General features: G+C 35.5%; 1 protein-coding gene across 3 annotated transcripts in view; it reads left to right on the top strand.

The window, feature by feature from the left end:
• The window catches only part of DNAJC13 (DnaJ heat shock protein family (Hsp40) member C13), a 127,724-nt gene that overhangs the window by 56,996 nt on the left and 48,429 nt on the right, over positions 1-22,299 (top strand). For all 3 annotated transcript variants that reach the window (XR_010840634.1, XM_059064174.2, XM_067033783.1), the window contains 12 exons: positions 27-102; positions 376-471; positions 1,216-1,359; positions 4,578-4,660; positions 6,071-6,224; positions 9,594-9,697; positions 9,783-9,942; positions 11,207-11,269; positions 15,988-16,089; positions 17,553-17,657; positions 19,299-19,501; positions 20,810-20,894. Coding sequence is in view for 2 of the 3 variants with exons in the window: in XM_059064174.2 (XP_058920157.1) it covers positions 27-102; positions 376-471; positions 1,216-1,359; positions 4,578-4,660; positions 6,071-6,224; positions 9,594-9,697; positions 9,783-9,942; positions 11,207-11,269; positions 15,988-16,089; positions 17,553-17,657; positions 19,299-19,501; positions 20,810-20,894 (1,375 nt within the window). In the remaining variant the exon portion in view is untranslated. The remainder of the gene's footprint in view (positions 1-26; positions 103-375; positions 472-1,215; positions 1,360-4,577; positions 4,661-6,070; positions 6,225-9,593; positions 9,698-9,782; positions 9,943-11,206; positions 11,270-15,987; positions 16,090-17,552; positions 17,658-19,298; positions 19,502-20,809; positions 20,895-22,299) is intronic.

Genomic DNA, 22,299 nt, shown 5'->3' with positions numbered 1-22,299 from the left:
CCTTTCTCAACGTCTGCTTTTTTCAGACAGCTGAGTAGACATTTAGTGGGACTCTGGACAGCTGATAATTTAACTGCGACAAACTTGTTGAAACGCATTTTGGTAAGTCAGTTGAACAACTGGAGAAATGTATATATTCTTGCCCAATAAAATTTCATTGATAAGTTGTTTATACTGTTAAGGGTTTTTTTAGTTTATCTGTTTATTTTTAATATAAAAGATACTTATCAAAGGAGTTGTCATATAATAAATGCTATGCTTAATAGCTAAATCATAGTATTAATTTATTTGGGTTTCGAAGGCTAGGTTTTTTTTGTGTGTGTGCAGTTGTTTTGAAAATGGATTTTATATCTTGTTTTTGTTTGTTGTTTATAGCCACCAGGCTTGCTGGCTTACTTGGACAGCTCAGATCCAGTTCCTGAGAAGGATGCTGATCGGATGCATGTTAGAGATAATGTGAAAATAGCAATGGTAAATAGGCTTGTCCTGAGTATCTTTTCCAGATGAAAGAGTACTTTTTTCCAAAACACATGTTAAATAGTAGTAGTCTTTTTAAATTATTATTATTAACAGCTTTATTGAGGTAGAATTTACATCCCCAAAATTTTAACCCGTTTTTAGGTTCCAATTCTGTAATCATTACAGTTTTGCAGTTATCACCACAATCTAATTTTATGAATAATAATAATCTTGTATTTTTTTTCTCTAACAACATACTGGTACATTCACGAATGGATTTTTTTAAAAATTTCATATGTATAAGGTGATATTTCACACATAATATGTAATTGATAAATGTTGGTGAAGGGACAACACTGAAAAATATAATTTATGTAGGGCTTTTTTTTCTTTACAGAGCTATCTTTATTATTAATGTTGGGCTATCTTTGAGAAAATTACTTAACATCTTTCAAGATATGCTATTATAATAATGTCTTATATGTGTTCTTTTCCTGTCTTCACCCCACTTCTGTCTGCACCCATCTCCCACTTATATCTTGCCATCCCTCTAAAAGATTCATCTTGAAAGCTAGATAAAAAAGTTTAAAATTTCTTGGACAAAACGTATAATTTGTTGTAGAAATTTTCACCTTGTTCTTTCACTATTTTTTTTCAGTATTTAATCATGTAAAATAGTACAACTTGGCTTTAATTAGATTTTTAAAATAAATTTGAAATTTTAGGAGTGTAATGGAATTCAATGTTATTTTATAGGATCAGTATGGAAAATTTAATAAAGTTCCAGAGTGGCAAAGACTAGCTGGTAAAGCTGCTAAAGAAGTTGAAAAATTTGCCAAAGAAAAAGTGGATCTTGTGTTAATGCATTGGAGGGATAGAATGGGCATTGCACAAAAAGAGGTAAAAATAAAGTCTTCTTCCGAATTTCTAGCACTTCCATGTATCCTAGATTACTTCAATTGTTGCTGTTCACAGAAATGGTACAGATACTTTTGACTGAACACCTGAAGAAATGTCACTTAATTCTGATTATATTTTTATATAAATTTTTCTTAATTCATAGTTTTATGAGTCAGTGGTTAGGATTTTAGTTAGTTAATATAAAATTCCACTCTTTCTTACATAAATTTCTTCCATAACTTCCAGTTTCCAGACTTTTAAATTCATATGTATCTTTTTCCTTCCTTCTCTGAACTTTGTTTTGTAGCTATGCAAATAAAGTTGCCCTTCCTGTTTAGCTTTTTTATTGAGAGCTATCTAGACAAGTATTTTGAAAATAAGATTCACATTGTTAAAATTAAATTTACTATATGTACTTAAATTTTATTAGCTCCTCAAATCAAGATCAGATCTGAAACAGTTTTAGTCTCATTTTTCAGCATGTAGTATGTGTTACAGAACCTAATCCAGTAATGTTCATCCTTCTGTCTAGGATGGAATGTGCAGTGGTTAAGAATGATTTAAGGTTTCATGTAAAAGTTGACTTGATCTCAGTTTTTGTTGACCACACTTATATTCTTTCCCTTTAACCATCTCTGTATTTAGGGTAACTATTTTCTTATTCAAGGAAAGTAATATAAGTAACTTTCTGAAAGAAACATGTTTCATATGAATTTCCAGAATATCTAAACATAAGGCATCAGGTGCAACAGAACAGAAATATTATTGTCTTGTGTGTCTATCTGAAATTGATACCAAAATTGAGTTCTTTAGAAGTTGAGCATAATGAATTAATGCTAATTTGTATGAGTGACATATGCACTATAAATAATCATTAAACAGGCTTTCAGAGGTCTAGGATAGTAAAGAGAATACTGAACTTTGAATTGGTTAACCTACATCTGAGTCTGGTTCTGTCACTTACCCATATGGCAAGTTACGGGTTTTGAGAATTTCACTTTCCTCTTTCATAAAATCAAAATAACAGTACCTCCCTTCTCTGTCCTTTGGGGTTGTTTTGATGTACAAGGAAGTCAATAATAAAAGCACCTCTAATAAAAGACAGTGCATGTCTTGTCATGATAATATTGCTATAGCATTTGAAAATTGAAAGTCTGTAGATATGAAATGAATTATTTTCACAGTTGTTAAAAATTACAAACTTTTGGCTTCAGGTAGTTAAACCCATTTCTGAAATAACAGTTGTTTCAAGCTGTTGGGTATAATTATACTGAAAATAAGTTTTTGGCATCAGATTTCATATATAACATCCAGCATACACTTGAACACAAAGCTATTTTAGCTAGAAATGCGGATAGCATCTGTTATTTAAAGATAAAAAATTCAGAGGGAAAACAATGTATTTTTAATATCAAGAATGTTTTATTGGTCTGTTGGTTTCATTTACATGAGGTGTTATCTAAAGTGCTGAGCAATTATTTCTGCCAGGATACTGTTTTCAACATTAATTTCTTTATGAAACAGTGAATAATCTTTGTGACTATTTTATTCGTAGAAATATTAACACCAAAATATCTAATTAATGAACCTGTGCTTTAGCTAAAGAATTAACCATTGTCTCGATTAACTGTTTAGTCTTAAAATGAACTGCATTTCTTATATAATCAGAATGTTTAGGGAGTCAGTTCCATTTGTAGCTAATGTTCTTTGTTGGATTAATAATAACCTTTGGCTAATGTATAAAATTGCTTTTTTCTTATTTGTGTTGTTTTCAGTTTAGGGATTTGTTTAGCCAGTTAGAGCTTTTAACCTAAGTCTCTAAATCAGTCAGCTTAGTTTATGGAGAGCTGGTTGTCCATTTTCTGTATAGTGTTTGCATTTTCATAACTCTAGACTCCCAGCTTTTTGTCCTGAAGGCAGGGGAAATTGAAAGTAGTACTTGATTAGAGGTTTTAAGGAAGGGTTTGTCATTAAAACTAAAAATACGAACTATTTATATACTTTCTTCAAGTCACCTAACATTAGTTTTCATGATAGTGCACAGAATTAAAATTTGTAGGGAATATTTCCCTAATTCATCAATATGTTTTACATTTCAAACAGCATTTACTTTTAAAAATTTACTACTTTACCTTTTTTCTTTCTGTGATATCTAGTCTGTTTTCTTGCTTTATTTTATATGATTTGCCACTTCCTTAATGAAGTTACAGACTTTTATGTTTTAATCTATAACTACTTTCTACTTTTTGCTTCTGTCACATTGAGGATTAGAATTTTCATGACTGAAATATCTACACGTTTTGCTTGGAGCAAAGATTCTTAACCTCCAGTCCATATACAGACTTGCAAGAAATCTTTGAAATCTTCCCCTCCATTTGTAAACCTTATGTATGTGTCTTTCTCTGGAATAGGACCATAGCTTTCTTTGAATTTTCAAATGGGTTTATGACTGCCTAAAATTTGAGTCATAGACTTCAGAGAAGCAGGTGGGCCTTTTTCTGTCTTAAGGGTGATTTATACTGGTGATATCCTTGTGGAATTTGTATAATAGACATACCATAGCAGATGTAGGCTCACTCTCTTATTTTTATTTCATTTAAATTTTTTTTCCTTTTTTACAATTAAATTCAGGACAGAAACAATATGGTGAGTTTAAGTCCCTGCTACATGTGTGAAATGCATTAAACTGCCTGCATGTGGAGTTGTCTTTGATATTCTCTGTCTAGTAAATTAAAGTCTCACTTCACATGTGTCTGAATGTAGATACTTATTTCTTGTCCATTAGCTATTTCAATTTATACTTGCTCCTCTTGGCTTTGGTAGCAATTTAATAACCTATAATCTTTTGTGTTTATTGTTTTGCCATGATTTTTGTATTAACTGCATGTAAATGTTTAAAATAAGTCACCTGATTTTGACTGTTGCAAATTTTATTAGTCATCACTGTAAACTTTAACAAAATTTGGATTTGAAACAATAACTTTAGGCTACATGGAAAATATTTCAGCTACACTATAGAAATATATACTGGCAAAGTATTATATTGTGATATAATCTAATATTCTGTATTCATATTTTATAGATTTTGTTCCATTAATTTTGTGTCTGCCAAAATTTGATGAAGGAAATGTTTCTCATCACTTACAAAGTGATGATATTCTGCCTGAGCTTATTTGGTAGCTCCAGATTGAGCACTATGAAGTTTTTTTCTTTTCCAGAATATAAATCAAAAGCCAGTAGTTCTTCGAAAGAGAAGACAGAGAATAAAAATAGAAGCAAACTGGGATCTCTTCTATTATAGGTAAACTTTAGGCCTCTTTTCCAATTAATTAAATTTGGTATTGCCAAATTTAATTTTGGGGCAGTTGTTTTTTTGTTTTTGCTTGAATCTAATGCTTTATGCTACAGGTATTTTTATGCTCTCAGGGTCAAGAATTATACAACTGTTAAGATTGGTATGATTAGTGATGCTTTCGTAAAATTAAGACCTTTTATAGAGTGTTGGTAGTCTGACGAGCCAAAGGTACTTTTAGCATTTTATTAAGGCTTAGACATGGTTACTTTAAAACACTTTATCATGGCTTAGAAATAACTGTATTATAACTTCCTTCAGCCTTGTTGGAAATAGAGTCTTTAAAGAGTTGGATGATGAAACCATAAGGAGGCTTGTGGGAAATGGGTGTCCAAGTTAGCTGACCTCATATACTTTTCCAGCCTTTCTAATACGGTAACCCCTCCTCCCCATCTACTGCTTCCACCACCTCCCCAGCACCCTCCACCTCAACACCCTCCCCCCACACACAGTCATACACACATAGAAGGACTTTGGAACATTTTGGGGAGTTTGCAAAAACTTTTTTGAGATAACTCACAATACTCAGTCTGGAAGCCGACCTATTGATTATACCTTGGTTAATAAGGGAAAATATGTGCTTTGGGAACTTCCCACAGTACTTTAAAAGTGTAGTATGTATATAATACAGCCTTAAGAATATGCCTTGGTTTTCTTCCTCTGGAATCCCTCAGTTGTGTTGTCCTCCCTAGAATTCCCTTGGAATTCTGGCATCAGACTTTTTAGGAGGATTGCAGTTTGAAAGTGAATGCGTATAAAGCCCACCCACCCCAGTTCAGACTTGAATTCAAATTTATTATGATAGTTAAATAATTTCATGAATAAAAGGAAGGTATTTTGAAAATATCAATCAGAGCTTGACAGTTGAGCAGTATTTTTTCTTGGGTAGTTTGTAAGGTTCTAATCTAGAATGTTGCTCATCCCACACATTTCATACTCAATTATCCAGAAATTCTTATCCCCAACCTGTAATTTGGTATCTGTTTATAATTCTGACTGGAATTGATATTAGCAATAAATATTAAAATTGAAATATCAGTTCCTTGTTTTAAAATCCACACAGATTTGTCTTATAGTTTGGCTTCATTTTTTCCCCCAGCATTTTATAATGAAAACTTTTAAACATACAGAAAAGGTGAAAGAATTTTACAATGAGCACCTGTATACCTGTGACTAAAATTCTACCATTAACCTTTTACTATACTAACTTTACACAGTAGATTTTATTTTCTTTCTTTACGCTTGCTAAAGTTTATTAATTCCACTGTTTTGTTGCTTATTATAAGTTGTAGGGGAGATTTATAGATTTTTAAAACTGTTTATTGCTTCCCACTATTTTCTGATTACATGTATATCTAGGTTTGGTCAGGACCATGCCAGGTCAAACTTAATTTGGAATTTCAAAACACGAGAAGAATTGAGAGATAGTCTTGAATCTGAAATGAGAGCATTTAATATTGATAGAGAGCTTGGTAGTGCTAATGTGATCTCCTGGAACCACCATGAATTTGAGGTAAATTTTAATTTTTGTAGTATAGTAGTTTTTTTTTGAAGGATGTATTAGTTTTGGAGTTTTTCTTTTTTTTTAATTTGTAGTTGTTTGACATATCTTTACCTTTCACTTATAATTTTATGAAGGAAATATTGAAAACTTTCATTTTGCCTGAGACAAATGAAAAATTAATTTTGTTTAGTACCTCAGCTTTGTATGTGAAAATCATGTAGGAGTCAATAAATTTGATCCTATGCATTCTAGATCTGTTCCTTGCTTTCTTTCCCCTTTAAATTATTTATTGAAACATAGCCTGTTCTTATTTCTTGTAGCTTGTTTAATAGACTTTTCGTGGTAATTTGATTCCGAATGTGGCCATTTTTTTGCTGCTTAATTAAAGTACTGATGTGAAGAATGACAAAGTAAGAAGAAACATGTTGGTGGTAGATAATCTTGTGTGTGTGTGTGTGTGTGTGTGTGTGTGTGTGTGTGTGTGTGTGTAAATTTTTATTATAGGTGTAAATTTGAGCAAGTTTGTGACCCTGCCGGCTTTGCTGTTTAACCCAACTGCATTTCTTAAACATGTTAATGATTTGTTTTTGCTCATTCCCACCTCTTTGAGAAAACTTTCTTTACTTTGGTTTTGGGAGTCTGTATTCTCTGGGATTTTCTCCTTCACTGTCCATTCCTCCTCCTTTGCTCATCTTTCCTTATTGCCCCAACTGCTAAATGCTGGTTGGCCCTGAAGGACCAGTTCCTGGGCTTCTTTTCATTTATATTTATTGCCTCTGTGATCTCATCCTTTCTCATGGCTTAAATGTTTTTTATTTGCTGATGGCTTCAAGATTTTTATCTCCTGCTTACACTTTCTTTCCTAGACTTCATACTTTTATCCTATAAATTGGATATATAATAAGCTTCTAGAACTTAGCTGTAAAACTGTGCTCTGGTTCTTCCCTCAAACCTACTTCACTTGCAGTCTTTCTGATCTTAGATAATGGCTATTCCTTATTTTCTAGTCAAAACCTTTGACATCATCTTTTTTTCTTATGCCCCAAATTCAGTTTGTCAGCGAGTCCTATTCAGTGCACCTTCAAAATTTACCCAGAACCCAGCCCTCTTCTCTATGGGATCGTAGCAGTTTCCCTGCTTCCACCATTGCCTTTCTGTAATCTGTTACCAACATAGTAGCAGTATGATCTTGTTATAATGTAAGTAGATCTTGTTACTTCTCTGCTCCAAGCCCTGTCTGGTGCTCTTATTGCTTCCCAACTCACTTAGTAAAAAGCCTGGGTCTTTAAAATAACTTACAAGACAAGATCTGTACCCCCTAAATCCAACCATTGTTTCTTTGATCTCATCTCCTGATATTCTCACCATTGCCTGTGGCCACACTGGCTTCCCTGAAAACACCAAATTCATGTTCTTGATTCAAGGTCTTTCTACTTGATGTTCCCTCTGCCTTAAATACGCTTTTCTACAGAGAGCCTCATTTTCTTCAGGTCTTTTCCCAAAGGTTGTCATCTGAGTGGGCCTTCCCTGGTTAAAAATATAGCCTTCTCTCTCTCTCTCTCTCTCTCTCTCTCTCTCTCTCTCTCACACACACACACACACACACACACACACACACACACACACACACACACACACACACACACACACACACACACACACCCTGGCCACCATGGTTAAAAATATAGCCCTCTTCTCTCTCTCTCTCTCACACACACACACACACACACACACACCCTGGCCACCATGGTTAAAAATATAGCCCTCTTCTCTCTCTCTCTCTCACACACACACACACACACACACACACACCCTGGCCACCATGGTTAAAAATATAGCCCTCTTCTCTCTCTCTCTCTCTCTCTCTCTCTCTCTCTCTCTCTCTCTCTCTCTCTCTCACACACACACACACACACACACACACACACACACACACACACACACACCCTGGCCACCGTGGTTAAAAATATAGCCCTCTTCTCTCTCTCTCTCTCTCTCTCTCACACACACACACACACACACACACACTCACACACACACACACACACACACACCCTGGCCACCATGGTTAAAAATATAGCCCTCTTCTCTCTCTCTCTCTCTCACACACACACACACACACACACACACACACACACACCCTGGCCACCATGGTTAAAAATATAGCCCTCTCAGACACACACACACATACCTGGCCACCCTGTTGAAAAATATAGCCCTCTTCATACACACACACTTACACTCTCTCTCTTTCTCTCTTCCCCCCCTCCCTGCTTTATTTTACTCCATAGCACTTACTGTCACCCAACTATCATATATATTTTACTTTTTTATCTGCTTCCTCTGTAAGGACAGAACTTTTTATGTTTGCTTAATGCTATATCCCTGATGACTAGAAGAGTGCATGGCACATACCTTATATTCTTTTTTTTTTTTTTTTTTTTTTGGCCATAACGTGGGCCTCTCACCGTTGGGGCCTCTCCTGTTGCGGAGCACAGGCTCTGGACACGTAGGCTCAGTGACCATGGCTCACGGGCCCAGCCGCTCCGCGGCATGTGGGATCTTCCCGGAACGGGGCATGAACCCGTGTCCCCTGCATCGGCAGGCAGACTCTCAACCATTGCGCCACCAGGGAAGCCCCCTTATATTCTTAATAAATGGAGTTGAATAAATTAAAACTCAGAATTTATAGGGAAAAAATGAAATGGATATACATATATATTTGATTTTGTATAGTTTATATTTTTAGAAAACAGCTGTTTTAAGCTTTGGAAAAAGAGTTTTGATAATCTAGTTAAGAAATTCCTTTTTACAGCTGTTGCAAATCTTTGCTTGAGACAAACCCCAGTTCCCAATCAGGGGCTACTCCCTCACATATCACTTCCAGTGTGTAACCTGGAGTAATTGTACATACAGAGAATGAATACTGTATAAAAATGTACCATAAAATGTAGTTGGTGTCTTGGGAGATCAGGGAAGACCTGAAGTGCCTTGTGTGAGTTTGGCAAACTGTGTGTAGTGTGGGCTCATTTACTTCTTGCTTGATTGTAGCCAGCCGAGAAGGGAAAGAAGCACGTTATCCTTTAATGGTGTTTTTAGTGTTTTCTTCCCTTAAGTCTTCATGGACACCTTATAGTCTTGTGACAGTTTTTATCAGCAAGTTTTACATTCATAAAATTAGTGTGTAATTCTGACTCTTGACATTTAACTAATGAATTACCAGATATTTTAAGAAGTGACACATTTTTTTGTTAAAGGCTGTCTCATCAAGAAAAGAAAAAAACTCTGAACAGAAAGAATTTTAGAAGTGATTATGGGAAAATTGCCCAAAAAAAGTATTGTAAACTAAAATAATGTGATTTGCTTTTATTAATAAAGGTTAAATATGAGTGCTTGGCAGAGGAAATCAAAATAGGAGATTATTACCTGAGATTACTATTGGAGGAAGATGAGAATGAAGACAGTGGATCAATTAAGAGATCGTAAGCTACTCTTCATATCTTGTTATGTTTGTTTTTACTGTTAGTTTCATGGCTAATTCTATTGTGAACTTTTTTTAAAATCTAGGTATGAGTTTTTCAATGAGCTTTATCATCGTTTCCTGCTCACCCCAAAAGTAAACATGAAGTGTTTATGTTTACAAGCCCTTGCTATTGTTTATGGCAGATGTCATGAAGAAATAGGACCTTTTACAGATACAAGATATATCATTGGAATGTTAGAGAGGGTAAGGATATCATTAAAAAATAACTGCTACTTGATTGTGTCATTGGAGTATATGTTAAATTTTCAAAGCTAAATTTAAGTTCTATTTGATCACGTCGCCGCCATAACTTTCTACATGAGTTTTTTCTGTAATTTACAATATACTTCTTTAAATAAAAGTTAGGTGAACAGGAAAATGACTAATGGGTTAGCGTTTGTCCATGTTGGTTTATTTTTTTCAGTTGCTGCTTTTGAACTCTTTAGCGATCTATTTGCCAATCTTTAATTTAAGTATGGATGAGCTGGACAGGTGTGTAAAAGAAATAGTGACTTTTAGAGTTGAATGTTCTTTTGCAATGGACATTTTGGAAAAATCTTAAATGATGCTAGCACACTAAACTTCAAAGTGTGAAAATAAAACTTTTAGAACTACAATGATAAAGAAAGGGAACCTTGAGTTAGCACAGTTTTGGGGGGGGTGTTTTTTTTTAATTTAATAAAGTTTGTCATTTAACATTTCAGCAAGGTGGGAGAAGAACAAACTGATCAATTCATCCATTATGCAGCTCAAATTTGAGTGTTACTTACCTACATACACTTTATTCTTTCATTTGTGTCTACATTCCTCTTACATTTAACAATTTAAATTTCAGTGAACTGACAGAATCATTTCACCAGTTTTTAAAATGGTCATCAGTGCTTGCTATAATTGCCTTAACTGTCAGTCATGCTTTGTGGATTAGAAAACTGGTTCTGAATAAGTTTACAAAACACACCCAGGAAATAACTAGATGAAAACCCTTATTTTTTGCTGTTACACCAGATTTCACTATTGAATTCTAATTCACTCTTACTCCAGTGAACTAAGTACTTGTGACATAGCATTTGTATTTTAGGCAGTTACATTTTTTCCTTCTTCTGTTCATGATGATGTGATTTATGTGAAACATCACTTATCAATTCTTTAGAATTTTTACTTAATTTGGGAGTATCATTTGGGCCAATTCTTTCATTTACTTCAATTTTTATGTACATTCTTAAAGCTATGTATTAATCTGTTTGTGACTTAAAATACCTGCCTTTCTAGGGAAATTAAATAAGGTTTATAAAATTGCAGAGAATGTAAGACATTGAGCAATTGCAATAATTGACAGTTTTCTCTGATTTTCTTTGTTTACAAGATGACTTTACTTCTTTTTGGCTGTTGGTTGATTTTGTCCAGTGATGGTAATGTCTTAATTTCTGTTTCTATTTACTTCTGACTAAATTCTCATTTATTTCAATAGTGCACAGATAAACTTGAACGAGATAGGTTGATCCTCTTCCTTAACAAGTTGATCCTTAATAAGGTACAGTATCTTGCATAAATATGCTGTTATTTCCAAGTTAAGTCACATGAATGTAACAAAGATAAATGATTACAGTTTGACTTAATTATCAAGACATGGTTCTTGTCTTATCTTTTCCTTTTGCTCTCAACTCTTGAAGGGAGAAGTTTTTGCCAAATATTCATTTCCTTTTTTTTTTTTTTTAAGTTTTATTTTTTATTTATTTATTTATTTTAACATCTTTATTTGAGTATAACTGTTTTACAATAGTGTGTTAGTCTCTCCTTTACAACCAAGTGAATCAGTTATACATATACATATGTTCCCATATCTCTTCCCTCTTGCATCACCCTCCCTCCCACCCTCTCTATCCCACCCCTCTAGGTGGTCACAAAGCACAGAGGTGATCTCCCTGTGCTATGCGGCAGCTTCCCACTAGCTATCTAATTTACATTTGGTAGTGTGTATATGTCCATGCCACTCTCTCACATCGTCACCGCTTACCCTTCCCCCTCCCCATATCCTCAAGTCCATGCTCTAGTAGGTCTGTGTTTTATTCCCGTCCTACCACTAATCTCTTCATGACATTTTTTTCCTTAGATTCCATATATATGTGTTAGCATACGGTATTTGTTTTTTCCTTCTGACTTACTTCACTCTGTATGACAGACTCCAGGTCTATCCACCTCATTACAAATAACTCAGTTTCATTTCTTTTTATGGCTGAGTAATATTCCATTGTATATATGTGCCACATCTTCTTTATCCATTCATCTGTTGATGGACACTTAGGTTGCTTCCATGTCCTGGCTATCGTAAATAGAGCTGCAATAAACATTTTGGTACATGACTCTTTTTGAATTATGGTTTTCTCAGGGTATATGCTTAGTAGTGGGATTGTGGGGTCATATGGTAGTTCTATTTGTAGTTTTTTAAGGAACCTCCATACTGTTCTCCATAGTGGCTGTATCAATTTACATTCCCACCAGCAGTGCAAGAGTGTTCCCTTTTCTCCACACCCTCTCCAGCATTTATTGTTTCTAGAGTTTCTGATGATGGCCATTCTGACCGGTGTGAGATGATATCTCATTGTAGTTTTTTTTTTTTTTTTTTTTTTTTTTTTTTTTTTTTTTTGGTGGTATGCAGGCCTCTCACTGTTGTGGCCTCTCCCGTTGCGGAGCACAGGCTCCAAATGCGCAGGCTCAGCGGCCATGGCTCACGGGCCCAGCCGCTCCGCGGCATGTGGGATCTTCCCGGACCAGGGCACGAACCCGTGTCCCCTGCATCGGCAGGTGGACTGTCAACCACTGCGCCACCAGGGACGCCCTCTCATTGTAGTTTTGATTTGCATTTCTCTAATGATTAATGATGTTGAGCATTGTTTCATGTATTTGTTGGCAATCTGTATATCTTCTTTGGAGAAATGTCTATTTAGTTCTTCTGCCCATTTTTGGATTGGGTTGTTTGTATTTTGTTATTGAGCTGCCTGAGTTGCTTATAAGTTTTGGATATTAATCCTTTGTCAGTTGCTTCATTTGCAACTATTTTCTCCCATTCTGAGGGTTGTCTTTTGGTCTTGTTTAAGATATCCTTTGCTGTGCAAAAGCTATTAAGTTTCATTAGATCCCATTTGTTTATTTTTGTTTTTATTTCCATTTCTCTAGGAGGTGGGTCAAAAAGGATCTTGCTGTGATTGATGTCATAGAGTGTTCTGCCTATGTTTTCCTCTAAGAGTTTGATAGTGTCTGGCCTTACATTTAGGTCTTTAACCCATTTTGAGTTTACTTTTGTGTGTGGTGTTAGGGAGTGTTCTAATTTCATACTTTTACAGGTAGCTGTCCAGTTTGCCCAGCACCACTTATTGAAGAGGCTGTCTTTTCTCCACTGTATATCCTTCCCTCCTTTATCAAAGATAAGGTGACCATATGTGTGTGGGTTTATCTCTGGGCTTTCTATCCTGTTCCATTGATCTATATTTCTGTTTTTGTGCCAGTACCATACTGTCTTGATTACTGTGGCCTTGTAGTATAGTCTGAAGTCAGGGAGCCTGATTCCTCCAGCTCCATTTTTCGTTCTCAAGATTGCTTTGGCTATTCGGGGTCTTTTGTGTTTCCATGCAAATTGTGAAATTCTTTGTTCTAGTTCTGTAAAAAATGCCAGTGGTAATTTGATAGGAATTGCATTGAATCTGTAGATTGCTTTGGGTAATAGAGTCACTTTCACTATGTTGATTCTTCCAATCCAAGAACATGGTATATCTCTCCACCTATTTCTATCTTTAATTTCTTTCATCAGTGTCTTATAGTTTTCTGCATACAAGTCTTTTGTCTCCTTAGGTAGGTTTATTTCTAGATATTTTAAACTTTTTGTTGCAGTGGTAAATGGGAGTGTTTTCTTAATTTCACTCTCAGATTTTTCATCATTAGTGTATAATAATGCCAGAGATTTCTGTGCATTAATTTTGTATCCTGCTACTTTACCAAATTCATTGATTAGCTCTAGTAGTTTTCTGGTAGCATCCTTAGTATTCTCTATGTATAGTTTCATGTCATGTGCAAACAGTGACAGCTTAACTTCATCTTTTCCTATTTGGATTCCTTTTATTTCTTTGTTTTCTCTGAATGCTGTGGCTAGAACTTCCAAAACTAGGTTGAATAAGAGTGGTGATAGTGGGCAACCTTGTCTTGTTCCTGATCTTAGTGGAAATGGTTTCAGTTTTTCACCATTGAGAACAATGCTGGCTGTGGGTTTGTCATATATGGCCTTTATTATGTTGAGGAAATTTCCCTGTATGCCTACTTTCTGCAGGGTTTTTATCATAAATGGGTGTTGAATTTTGTCAAAAGCTTTCTCTACATCTATTGAGATGATCATATGGTTTTTCTCCTTCAGTTTGTTGATATGGTGTATCACGTTGATTGATTTGCGTATATTGAAGAATCCTTGCCTTCCTGGAATAAACCCCACTTGATCATGGTGTATGATCCTTTTAATGTGCTGTTGGATTCTGTTTGCTAGTATTTTGTTGAGGATTTTTGCATCTATGTTCATCAGTGATATTGGCCTGTAGTTTTCTTTCTTTGTGACATCTTTGTCTCGTTTTGGTATCAGGGTGATGTTGGCCTCATAGAATGAGTTTGGGAGTGTTCCTCCCTCTGCTATCTTTTGGAAGAGTTTGAGAAGGATAGGTGTTAGCTCTTCTCTAAATGTTTGATAGAATTCACCTGTGAAGCCATCTGGTCCTGGGCTTTTGTTTGTTGGAAGATTTTTAATCACAGTTTCAATTTCAGTGCTTGTGATTGGTCTGTTCATATTTTCTGTTTCTTCCTGGTTCAGTCTCGGCAGGTTGTGCATTTCTAAGAATTTGTCCATTTCTTCCAGGTTGTCCATTTTATTGGCATAGAGTTGCTTGTAGTAGTCTCTAATAATCTTTTGTATTTCTGCAGTGTCAGTTGTTACATCTCCTTTTTCATTTCTAATTCTATTGATTTGAGTCTTCTCCTTTTTTTTCTTTATGAGTCTGGCTAATGGTTTATCAATTTTATCAAATATTCATTTTTGAAACCAACACTGACTTGCTTAATTTTATTCTCACTTTTAGTAAATAATGCAGATGTTTTTAAATGAAATAAAATGAGTAAGTCCTAGGAAAATTTAAATTATAATCTCTTCCAAACTTCTAAGAAATTACTAGTTTTTATCTTGCTTACAAAAACAAACTGGAACTTTAAAAAGTTTTTTAATGTACTGGATTCTATTTCTGAGTACACAATATTTATTACCAAAAAGACATTGAAAAAGTGCAGGATAATTGTAGAACCGGAGAGTTTATCCTGGGTGTCATTCCCTCCAGGCTTTAATTTATTTATTTTTATTTTATTTTGTTTTGCTTAGAATATATTTAAGTAAAAATTCTTTTTATTCTTTTTAAAATTAATTTAATTAATTAATTAATTTTCGGCTGCATTGGGTCTTCATTGCTGCACATGGGCTTTCTCTATTTGTGGCAAGCAGGGGCTACTCTTCATTGCAGTGTGTGGGCTTCTCATTGTAGTGGCTTCTCTTGTTGGGGAGCATGGGCTCTAGGCGTGTGGGCTTCAGTAGTTGTGGCATGTGGGCTCAGTAGCTGTGGCTCACAGGCTCTAGAGAGTGCAGGCTCAGTAGTTGTGGCACATGGGCTTAGTTGCTCCACAGCATGTGGGATCTTCCCAGACCAGGGCTTGAACCCATATCCCCTGCATTGGCAGGCAGATTCTTAACCACTGCACCACCAGGGAAGCCCAAGGAAAAATTATTTATATGATCTCTCTGTAGTATAGTTTTGCCTTTTTTTTTTTTTCTTTTTTGTGGTACGTGGGCCTTTCGCTGTTGTGGCCTCTCCCGTTGCGGAGCGCAGGCTCCGGACAAGCAGGCTCAGCGGCCGTGGCTCCCGGGCCCAGCTGCTCCGCGGCATGTGGGATCCTCCCAGACCGGGGCACGAACCCATGTCCCCTGCATCGGCAGGCAGACTCTAAACCACTGTGCCACCAGGGAAGCCCTAGTTTTGCCTTTTTAATTTTTATCTAAATTTATGCTTTCTTGAACACAAAATCCTGAAAATACTGAGTAAGACCAGTTATGTGCCAGTTTTTCCAAAGAGATTCCAAATATTCTCTTGTTTGAGAGCCTTTTAGGTAGTAATATCTATTTGAGAGAAAGATTTTAAATTATGTAAACATAATTTTTTTTCTGTTTTCCAGAAAAATGTTAAGGACCTCATGGATTCAAATGGAATTAGAATCCTTGTGGACTTGCTTACCCTTGCACATCTCCATGTAAACCGAGCTACAGTACCACTGCAAGTATGTATGCTTATCTAGATTTTATAAGTTTAACATTCTTTGAGTACAAATTTAGGATCAAAAGAATCATACAAATCTGAAAATATGTCAGGGTGTCTGGCCATGAATCTACTTCTCTAATAACTGTGATAGCACTAATGCTTGGGAGATTAAGTCACACACACAAAAAGTGAAATAACCAAAATGGACAATGATGATCCAGTTTTGTTTTTCTGATGTCTCTTTTGTCTTTTAAAGTAACTGCATCTCTAATGTGGCTTATTTTGAGGCAATATGTCCTTTAGGATTTAAACTGAATCCATCAGTTATGTAACTAGAACATTCAGCATTGACATCCACTGAGAGTATGCTTTGCCTTGAGGAATCTGGAGGCCTTATTGAAACCAGTCAGTAAGAGGACAGAGCTGCAGGTCTCTACCTAAAGGCCTCTTCTGATACCTAACTTTTAGAAGGGATCTATACTTGGCTCATTGGTGATATTTTTGGTGTTAATGTTAAATTTTTGTTTAATCTCCTTGTTTGAGGAGCTGTGTCATGTTTTGGCAAAATTGTATACAAAAGTGCTATTTGAATATTAGGACATGGCATTTTCTATTATCAGGTACAAATAATAGTAATCATAATACTTGTATTATAGTGTACCAGATACTGTTCTGGTACACATAATATATTAACTCTTTAAACCCCACAACAGCCCTCCCATTTGACAGATGAGGAAAGTGAGGAACAGAGAGTATGTTGTCCAGGGTCACCTAATAAAGGACAGAGCCAGAGTTAGAACTCGGAGGTCTATGCTCTTAACCACTTTGCTGTAGCTCTCTATATGAATCTAACTGAAAGCTGATGGTAATGAGGGTATTTAAAATCATGTTTTAATAAAATATACTAAGTACATAAATATTCTATCCTAGATTCTTATAAACATTGATAAATGAAATTATAAGAATTATCTGTCATGAGGGTAGTAAATTGAAAGTAAGTGTTTAAAACCACTAAAAACTTTCCTGTTAGCATTTTAACTCTTTGATCTCAGGTATTTATTGAAACTTTTAGTTGGAGTGGGTTTTTTTCTTTCAAAAGAACTTTAGTATTTTTGAGCATTGTGGTTTTGGTTAATGGTATATGTTTGATTATATAGCTATTTGCAACATTCTTTGCTACTAAAATTTTAGTGTCCTGAGAATTTATTAATGACCATCTGGAATATAGATGTCTTAGAGTTTAGCTTAGATTGCCAAGTGAATTTAGGAAACTGTTTACTTCAAATGCATAATAAGGAAATAGCATTTTTGGACTATTAGTTTAGGCATCTAATCCTTAACTCTTAAAATCGGGTCACTTAAAATTTTAGATGGATTTCTAAAGAAATATAAACTCAAGAAATTAGTACTGTGTAACTTTTTATGACATCTGCCCCCTTAGATTTCTGCCTTGAAAAATAACTTAATCTTTTTAAAACTTAGAGCAATGTAATCGAAGCTGCTCCAAATATGAAAAGAGAGAGTGAAAAGGAATGGTACTTTGGCAATGCAGACAAAGAAAGGAGTGGCCCATATGGATTTCATGAGGTATGTGTTTTGGAGAAACTTTTCATGGAAGTCTTAGCCATTTTTTATGTCCTCCTGATAGCGCATATAGAGATGTGGAATATTTTAAATCTATGATTTGATTTACTGTCATCAGCTCCAAGGACTCTGTCATTCTATTTCCACATAAAGGACGAGATGACTTGTATTTCTAGACAGACACACACACAAAATCATGTCTTCAAATCTTACTGTTTAAAAGATGTTGTTATGACACTGCTAATTATTAGAGAAATACAAATCAAAACTGCAATAAGATACCACCTCATACCAGTCAGAATGGACATCATTAAAAAGTCTACAAATAACATTTGCTAGAGAGTGTGTGGAGAAAAGGGAACACTCCTACACTGTTGGTGGGAATGTAAGCTGGTACAGCCACTGTGGAAAACAGTGTGGAGGTTCCTCAAAAAACTGAAAACAGAGTTGCCATATGATCCAGCAATCCCTCTCCTGGGCATATATCCAGACAAAACTATAATGCAAATAGATATGTGCACCCCTATGTTTATAGCAGCACTATTCACAATAGCCAAGACATGGAAACAACCTAAATGTCCACTGACAGTTGAGTGGATAAAGAAGATGTGGTACATATATACGATGGAATATTACTCAGCCATAAAAAAGAACAAGATAATGCCATTTGCAGCAACATGAGTGCAACTAGAGATTATCATACTAAGTGAAGTAAGTCAGAAAGAGAAAGATACCATATGATATCACTTATATGAGGAATCTAAAATATGATATAAATGAACTTATTTATGAAACAAACAGATTCACAGGCATAGAGAACAGACTTGTAGTTGCCAAGGGAGAGGGGGAGTGGGGGGAGGGATGTAGTGGGAGTTTGGGGTTATCAGATGCAAACTAGTATATGTAGAATGGATAAACAAGGTCCTACTGTATAGCACAGGGAACGATATTCAATGTTCTGGGATAAACCATATGGAAAAGAATATAAAAAGAATGTATAGATGTATAACTGAATCACTTTGCTATATAGCAGAAATTAACGCATTATAAACAACTATACTTCAATTAAAAAATAATTAATTTTAAAAATTAAAAATAAAATAAAAGTTATGGAAGTAGAGCTCAGGTTTTTAATGACTTTTGTATAATAATTATGTAAAGCTATAATGCTTCTTTATGGTATGAACAGGTAGGTTTTAATATACAGTCTTAAATTCATTGAAAATTGTCTATACAGTCCAAAGGCAATTTCCATCTTAATTAATATCTGGTGACGTTTGGTCCTGCCAACTTGGCTTCTAATTCTTGGCTTCCCAGGCTCAGTCGGAATTTAGTCAAAGATAGTTTTATAGACGACCAGCCTTCCACTTATATATAATTTGGTTGGTTTATACTCTGCCTATGGTGTTTATTTTTTCCAGTGTTCCTTATGCTCTGCAGTTTGGCCAACTAAATGGTTATTTTCTGTTAGCAGCCAAATTTGAGTTCCTGAAGGCCTGTCAACAGAAGTCTGTTGTTTTCTAATAGTGAATTTGCATGTGTATTTCATAATTCAGTTGGTATTTTCTGTAAAATAGAAAACATTAGCAAACGTTTTCATTTTGTTTGGTCTGCTTGTAATAATGATGCCTTCCATTCATTTAGATGCAAGAATTGTGGACCAAAGGAATGTTAAATGCAAAAACCAGATGCTGGGCTCAAGGCATGGATGGATGGCGACCACTTCAGGCAATACCTCAGCTTAAGTGGTGTCTGTTAGCCAGTGGGCAGGCTGTACTAAATGAAACTGACCTTGCTACCCTTATATTGAACATGTTGATCACAATGTGTGGATATTTTCCAAGCAGGTAAAATGTAATTGAACATTTCCGTGGTTAACAAGGACTCTAAAACATCTTGTTCTACCCATTTGTATGGGTGCTTGCTAAGGCATGGGATTGTTCTAGTGACTTAGAGCAAAGGTTTTCTATTTGTGGCTTTGGGGGAATGCTGCTTTGGATTTTGGAGCTTTTTGAAACAAGATACAAAGAAATAATTTGCAAATTTTATTGATGAAGTAAGCTAAAAAGCAACTTTCTCTGGGAAACTTCAAATAATGTTACAAAATTGAGACTTACCAGCAGCTCTCTAGCAACAGTAACAATTGTCATATTCATTGAATCAGGTATGAAAGTTTTGAAATGAACACTGTAGTTCATAGACCAGTGGTGAGTGCCTAGTGCCTGCTTCTGATCTGTTAGGTTAGCCTCTCCTGGTTTAAGAACATGAGTCTAGGCCCACATCTTGCCCCTCTTGACTAGTGAAGGTGAGACTTTGTTATCCAGTGATAGTCATAGTTATAACCCTTGCATGGAACTTTCCAATCTTTCAAACTTTTCAATCAAAATTTGCATATAGGGCTTCCCTGGTGGCGCAGTGGTTGAGAATCTGCCTGCCGACGCAGGGGACATGGGTTCATGCCCCAGTCCGGGAAGATCCCACATGCTGCCGAGTGGCTATGCCCGTGAGCCATGGCTGCTGAGCCTGTGCATCCAGAGCCTGTGCTCCGCAACGGGAGAGGCCACAACAGTGAGAGGCCTACGTACAGGGAAAAAAAAAAAAAATTGCATATATATCGTCTTGTTTTATTACTATAGTAAAGATACTTTGTGATGGAATTTAATGAGTAATTGTTAATTTTATAGCATTCGAGGCTTTTATAGTTCCAGTTCTCTTTAAAATTCAGATCAGGCTTAAAAACATACAATTAGTATTTAGAAGTAATGTAGAACTAAAATTGAGGCTACACTTGGAAAATACTGAGAGTAGTTAAATTAAGGTTTACATTTATTGAAAAAGTTTGATATGCCCTTTGGGGGGAATATCCACTGACAGTGTGTTGGAAAACACCAAGTTTAAATAATAAATAAGAGTCTCTGGCTGTTCTAGGGTACTGTTTTTCAAGGAAATCTTATGGAAGGAAATGAAGTCATATTAAGCAGCCAAATAGATTTAAACCAAAATACCTAATCATGTTCCCAGCTGTATGAGAGCTTAGTCTTCATTAACAAAAATGTAAGGTAACATGCTTCATGCCTAGTAGAATATCATATGCTCTGAACATACAAATTTTAATAAATATATTAAATGTTGACCGTAAAAAAATGTTTTTCTAGGGATCAAGATAATGCCATCATTCGACCTTTACCTAGAGTGAAAAGGCTGCTGTCAGACAATGCTTGCCTTCCCCATATTATTCAGGTAAGTTACTTTTATGTTATAAATAGGAACAGTATTTTAAGAATCATTTTCCCTTATTTAACTTTATTGTGAGCCCCAGTCTTTGTCTTATTGTAATCTGTTCCATTTTCAAAAAGCCTGAATTATACTTACCTCACTTACTCCTAACTGAGTTGATATTCTGAATATACTGTGGAAGGTTGTGCATCCAAGAGCCTAGACATGGGAAGCTTCCAGGCTCCAGAATTATTCTCAAAAGGTTTTATTTATTATCTGTTCTTAAAAATCACAACATTGTAATAACTGAAAGGTGACAGTTTGTGGTGCATGTTGATGTGGTTAGGGGTACTGGGAAGCACACCAGCATCCCACAGATGTGGACATGGTGGGTTACATCTTAAGAAATAGTTACAGCAGTCTTGTCAGCTTGCCTCAGAGTATTTGAGTCTTCTCAGTTATATGTTTTCATGGATTTGAGTTGAAATTATGTAGGATATACTAAGTATCTTTTCTTTCTTATTCTGCATTTTGGGAATTAAGCTATTTAAACTCCAGATGAGCCCTGAGTCAGGTCGCAGAGATGTCAGGTCACTGTTTCTCTCCTGTCTATGGATTATTCTGTCAAATCTAATTTTTTTGTATTAACCGTACATGGTATGGCTTTAAAATATGTGAGTAACTTGTGCCATTTGTATCTCTCAGTTGTACATTGGTGTGAAAAGGGAGAGGAGAGTTACTCAGTATATTTTTACATTCACCAATAGTGAAAGTCACTGGTAACGAAAAAGGCTTCTGAATATGACAGTGCCTTATCAACTTTTAAAAGAATTTTCCGCAACTTCTGTTATTTAAGTATACCAGCATTTCAACATTTGTGCCCTTTTCTGTTGTGGGCGTTTCTTTTCAGAGGCTTAAATGAAAGCCACTACCACCCTGGCCTATGTGTGTCTGCAGCTGCATATGTGAGGTGGTACAAGGAGAGGGATTTGTTTTCTATCCCGGCCTCTCTCCTGTAGAGAAAGGACTGTGCCTAGAAAATCTATCTCTCCCAAACATTTTCCCAAGACTTATGAAACTGAAAGGAAAGAAGTAAATGCAAGCAAGGTTGAATTTCAGGCCAGGGAGGATTGACTGAAAAACAGATTTTAAGAGATGTGGTCAGTGTAACATGAAACTTTGGGGGGAAGATTATTTTATTTAACAAAAATTTTTAATAGTAACTGAACAAGTAGGATGATTGAAGAAATTTACTGATAAACCTAGCTGCTTTTAACAGTATATGCCTCCCATATTTTTTTGTACTGAGTTCAAAAAAACATTTCTTAGAAGCTGTTTTTGTTTTCCCTCAATTTTCTACATTCTGGGATGCCTTATTCTTGCTAAGCACAGTTAGGCAGTTGTAGCGGTTTTTAGGAACATTATCTAT

Source organism: Kogia breviceps, chromosome 5, assembly GCF_026419965.1.
Source record: "Kogia breviceps isolate mKogBre1 chromosome 5, mKogBre1 haplotype 1, whole genome shotgun sequence".
Classification (NCBI taxonomy): Eukaryota; Metazoa; Chordata; class Mammalia; order Artiodactyla; family Physeteridae; genus Kogia; species Kogia breviceps.
Note: the sequence above shows the minus strand (reverse complement) of the source record. Positions and strands in the feature narration are given on the sequence as shown.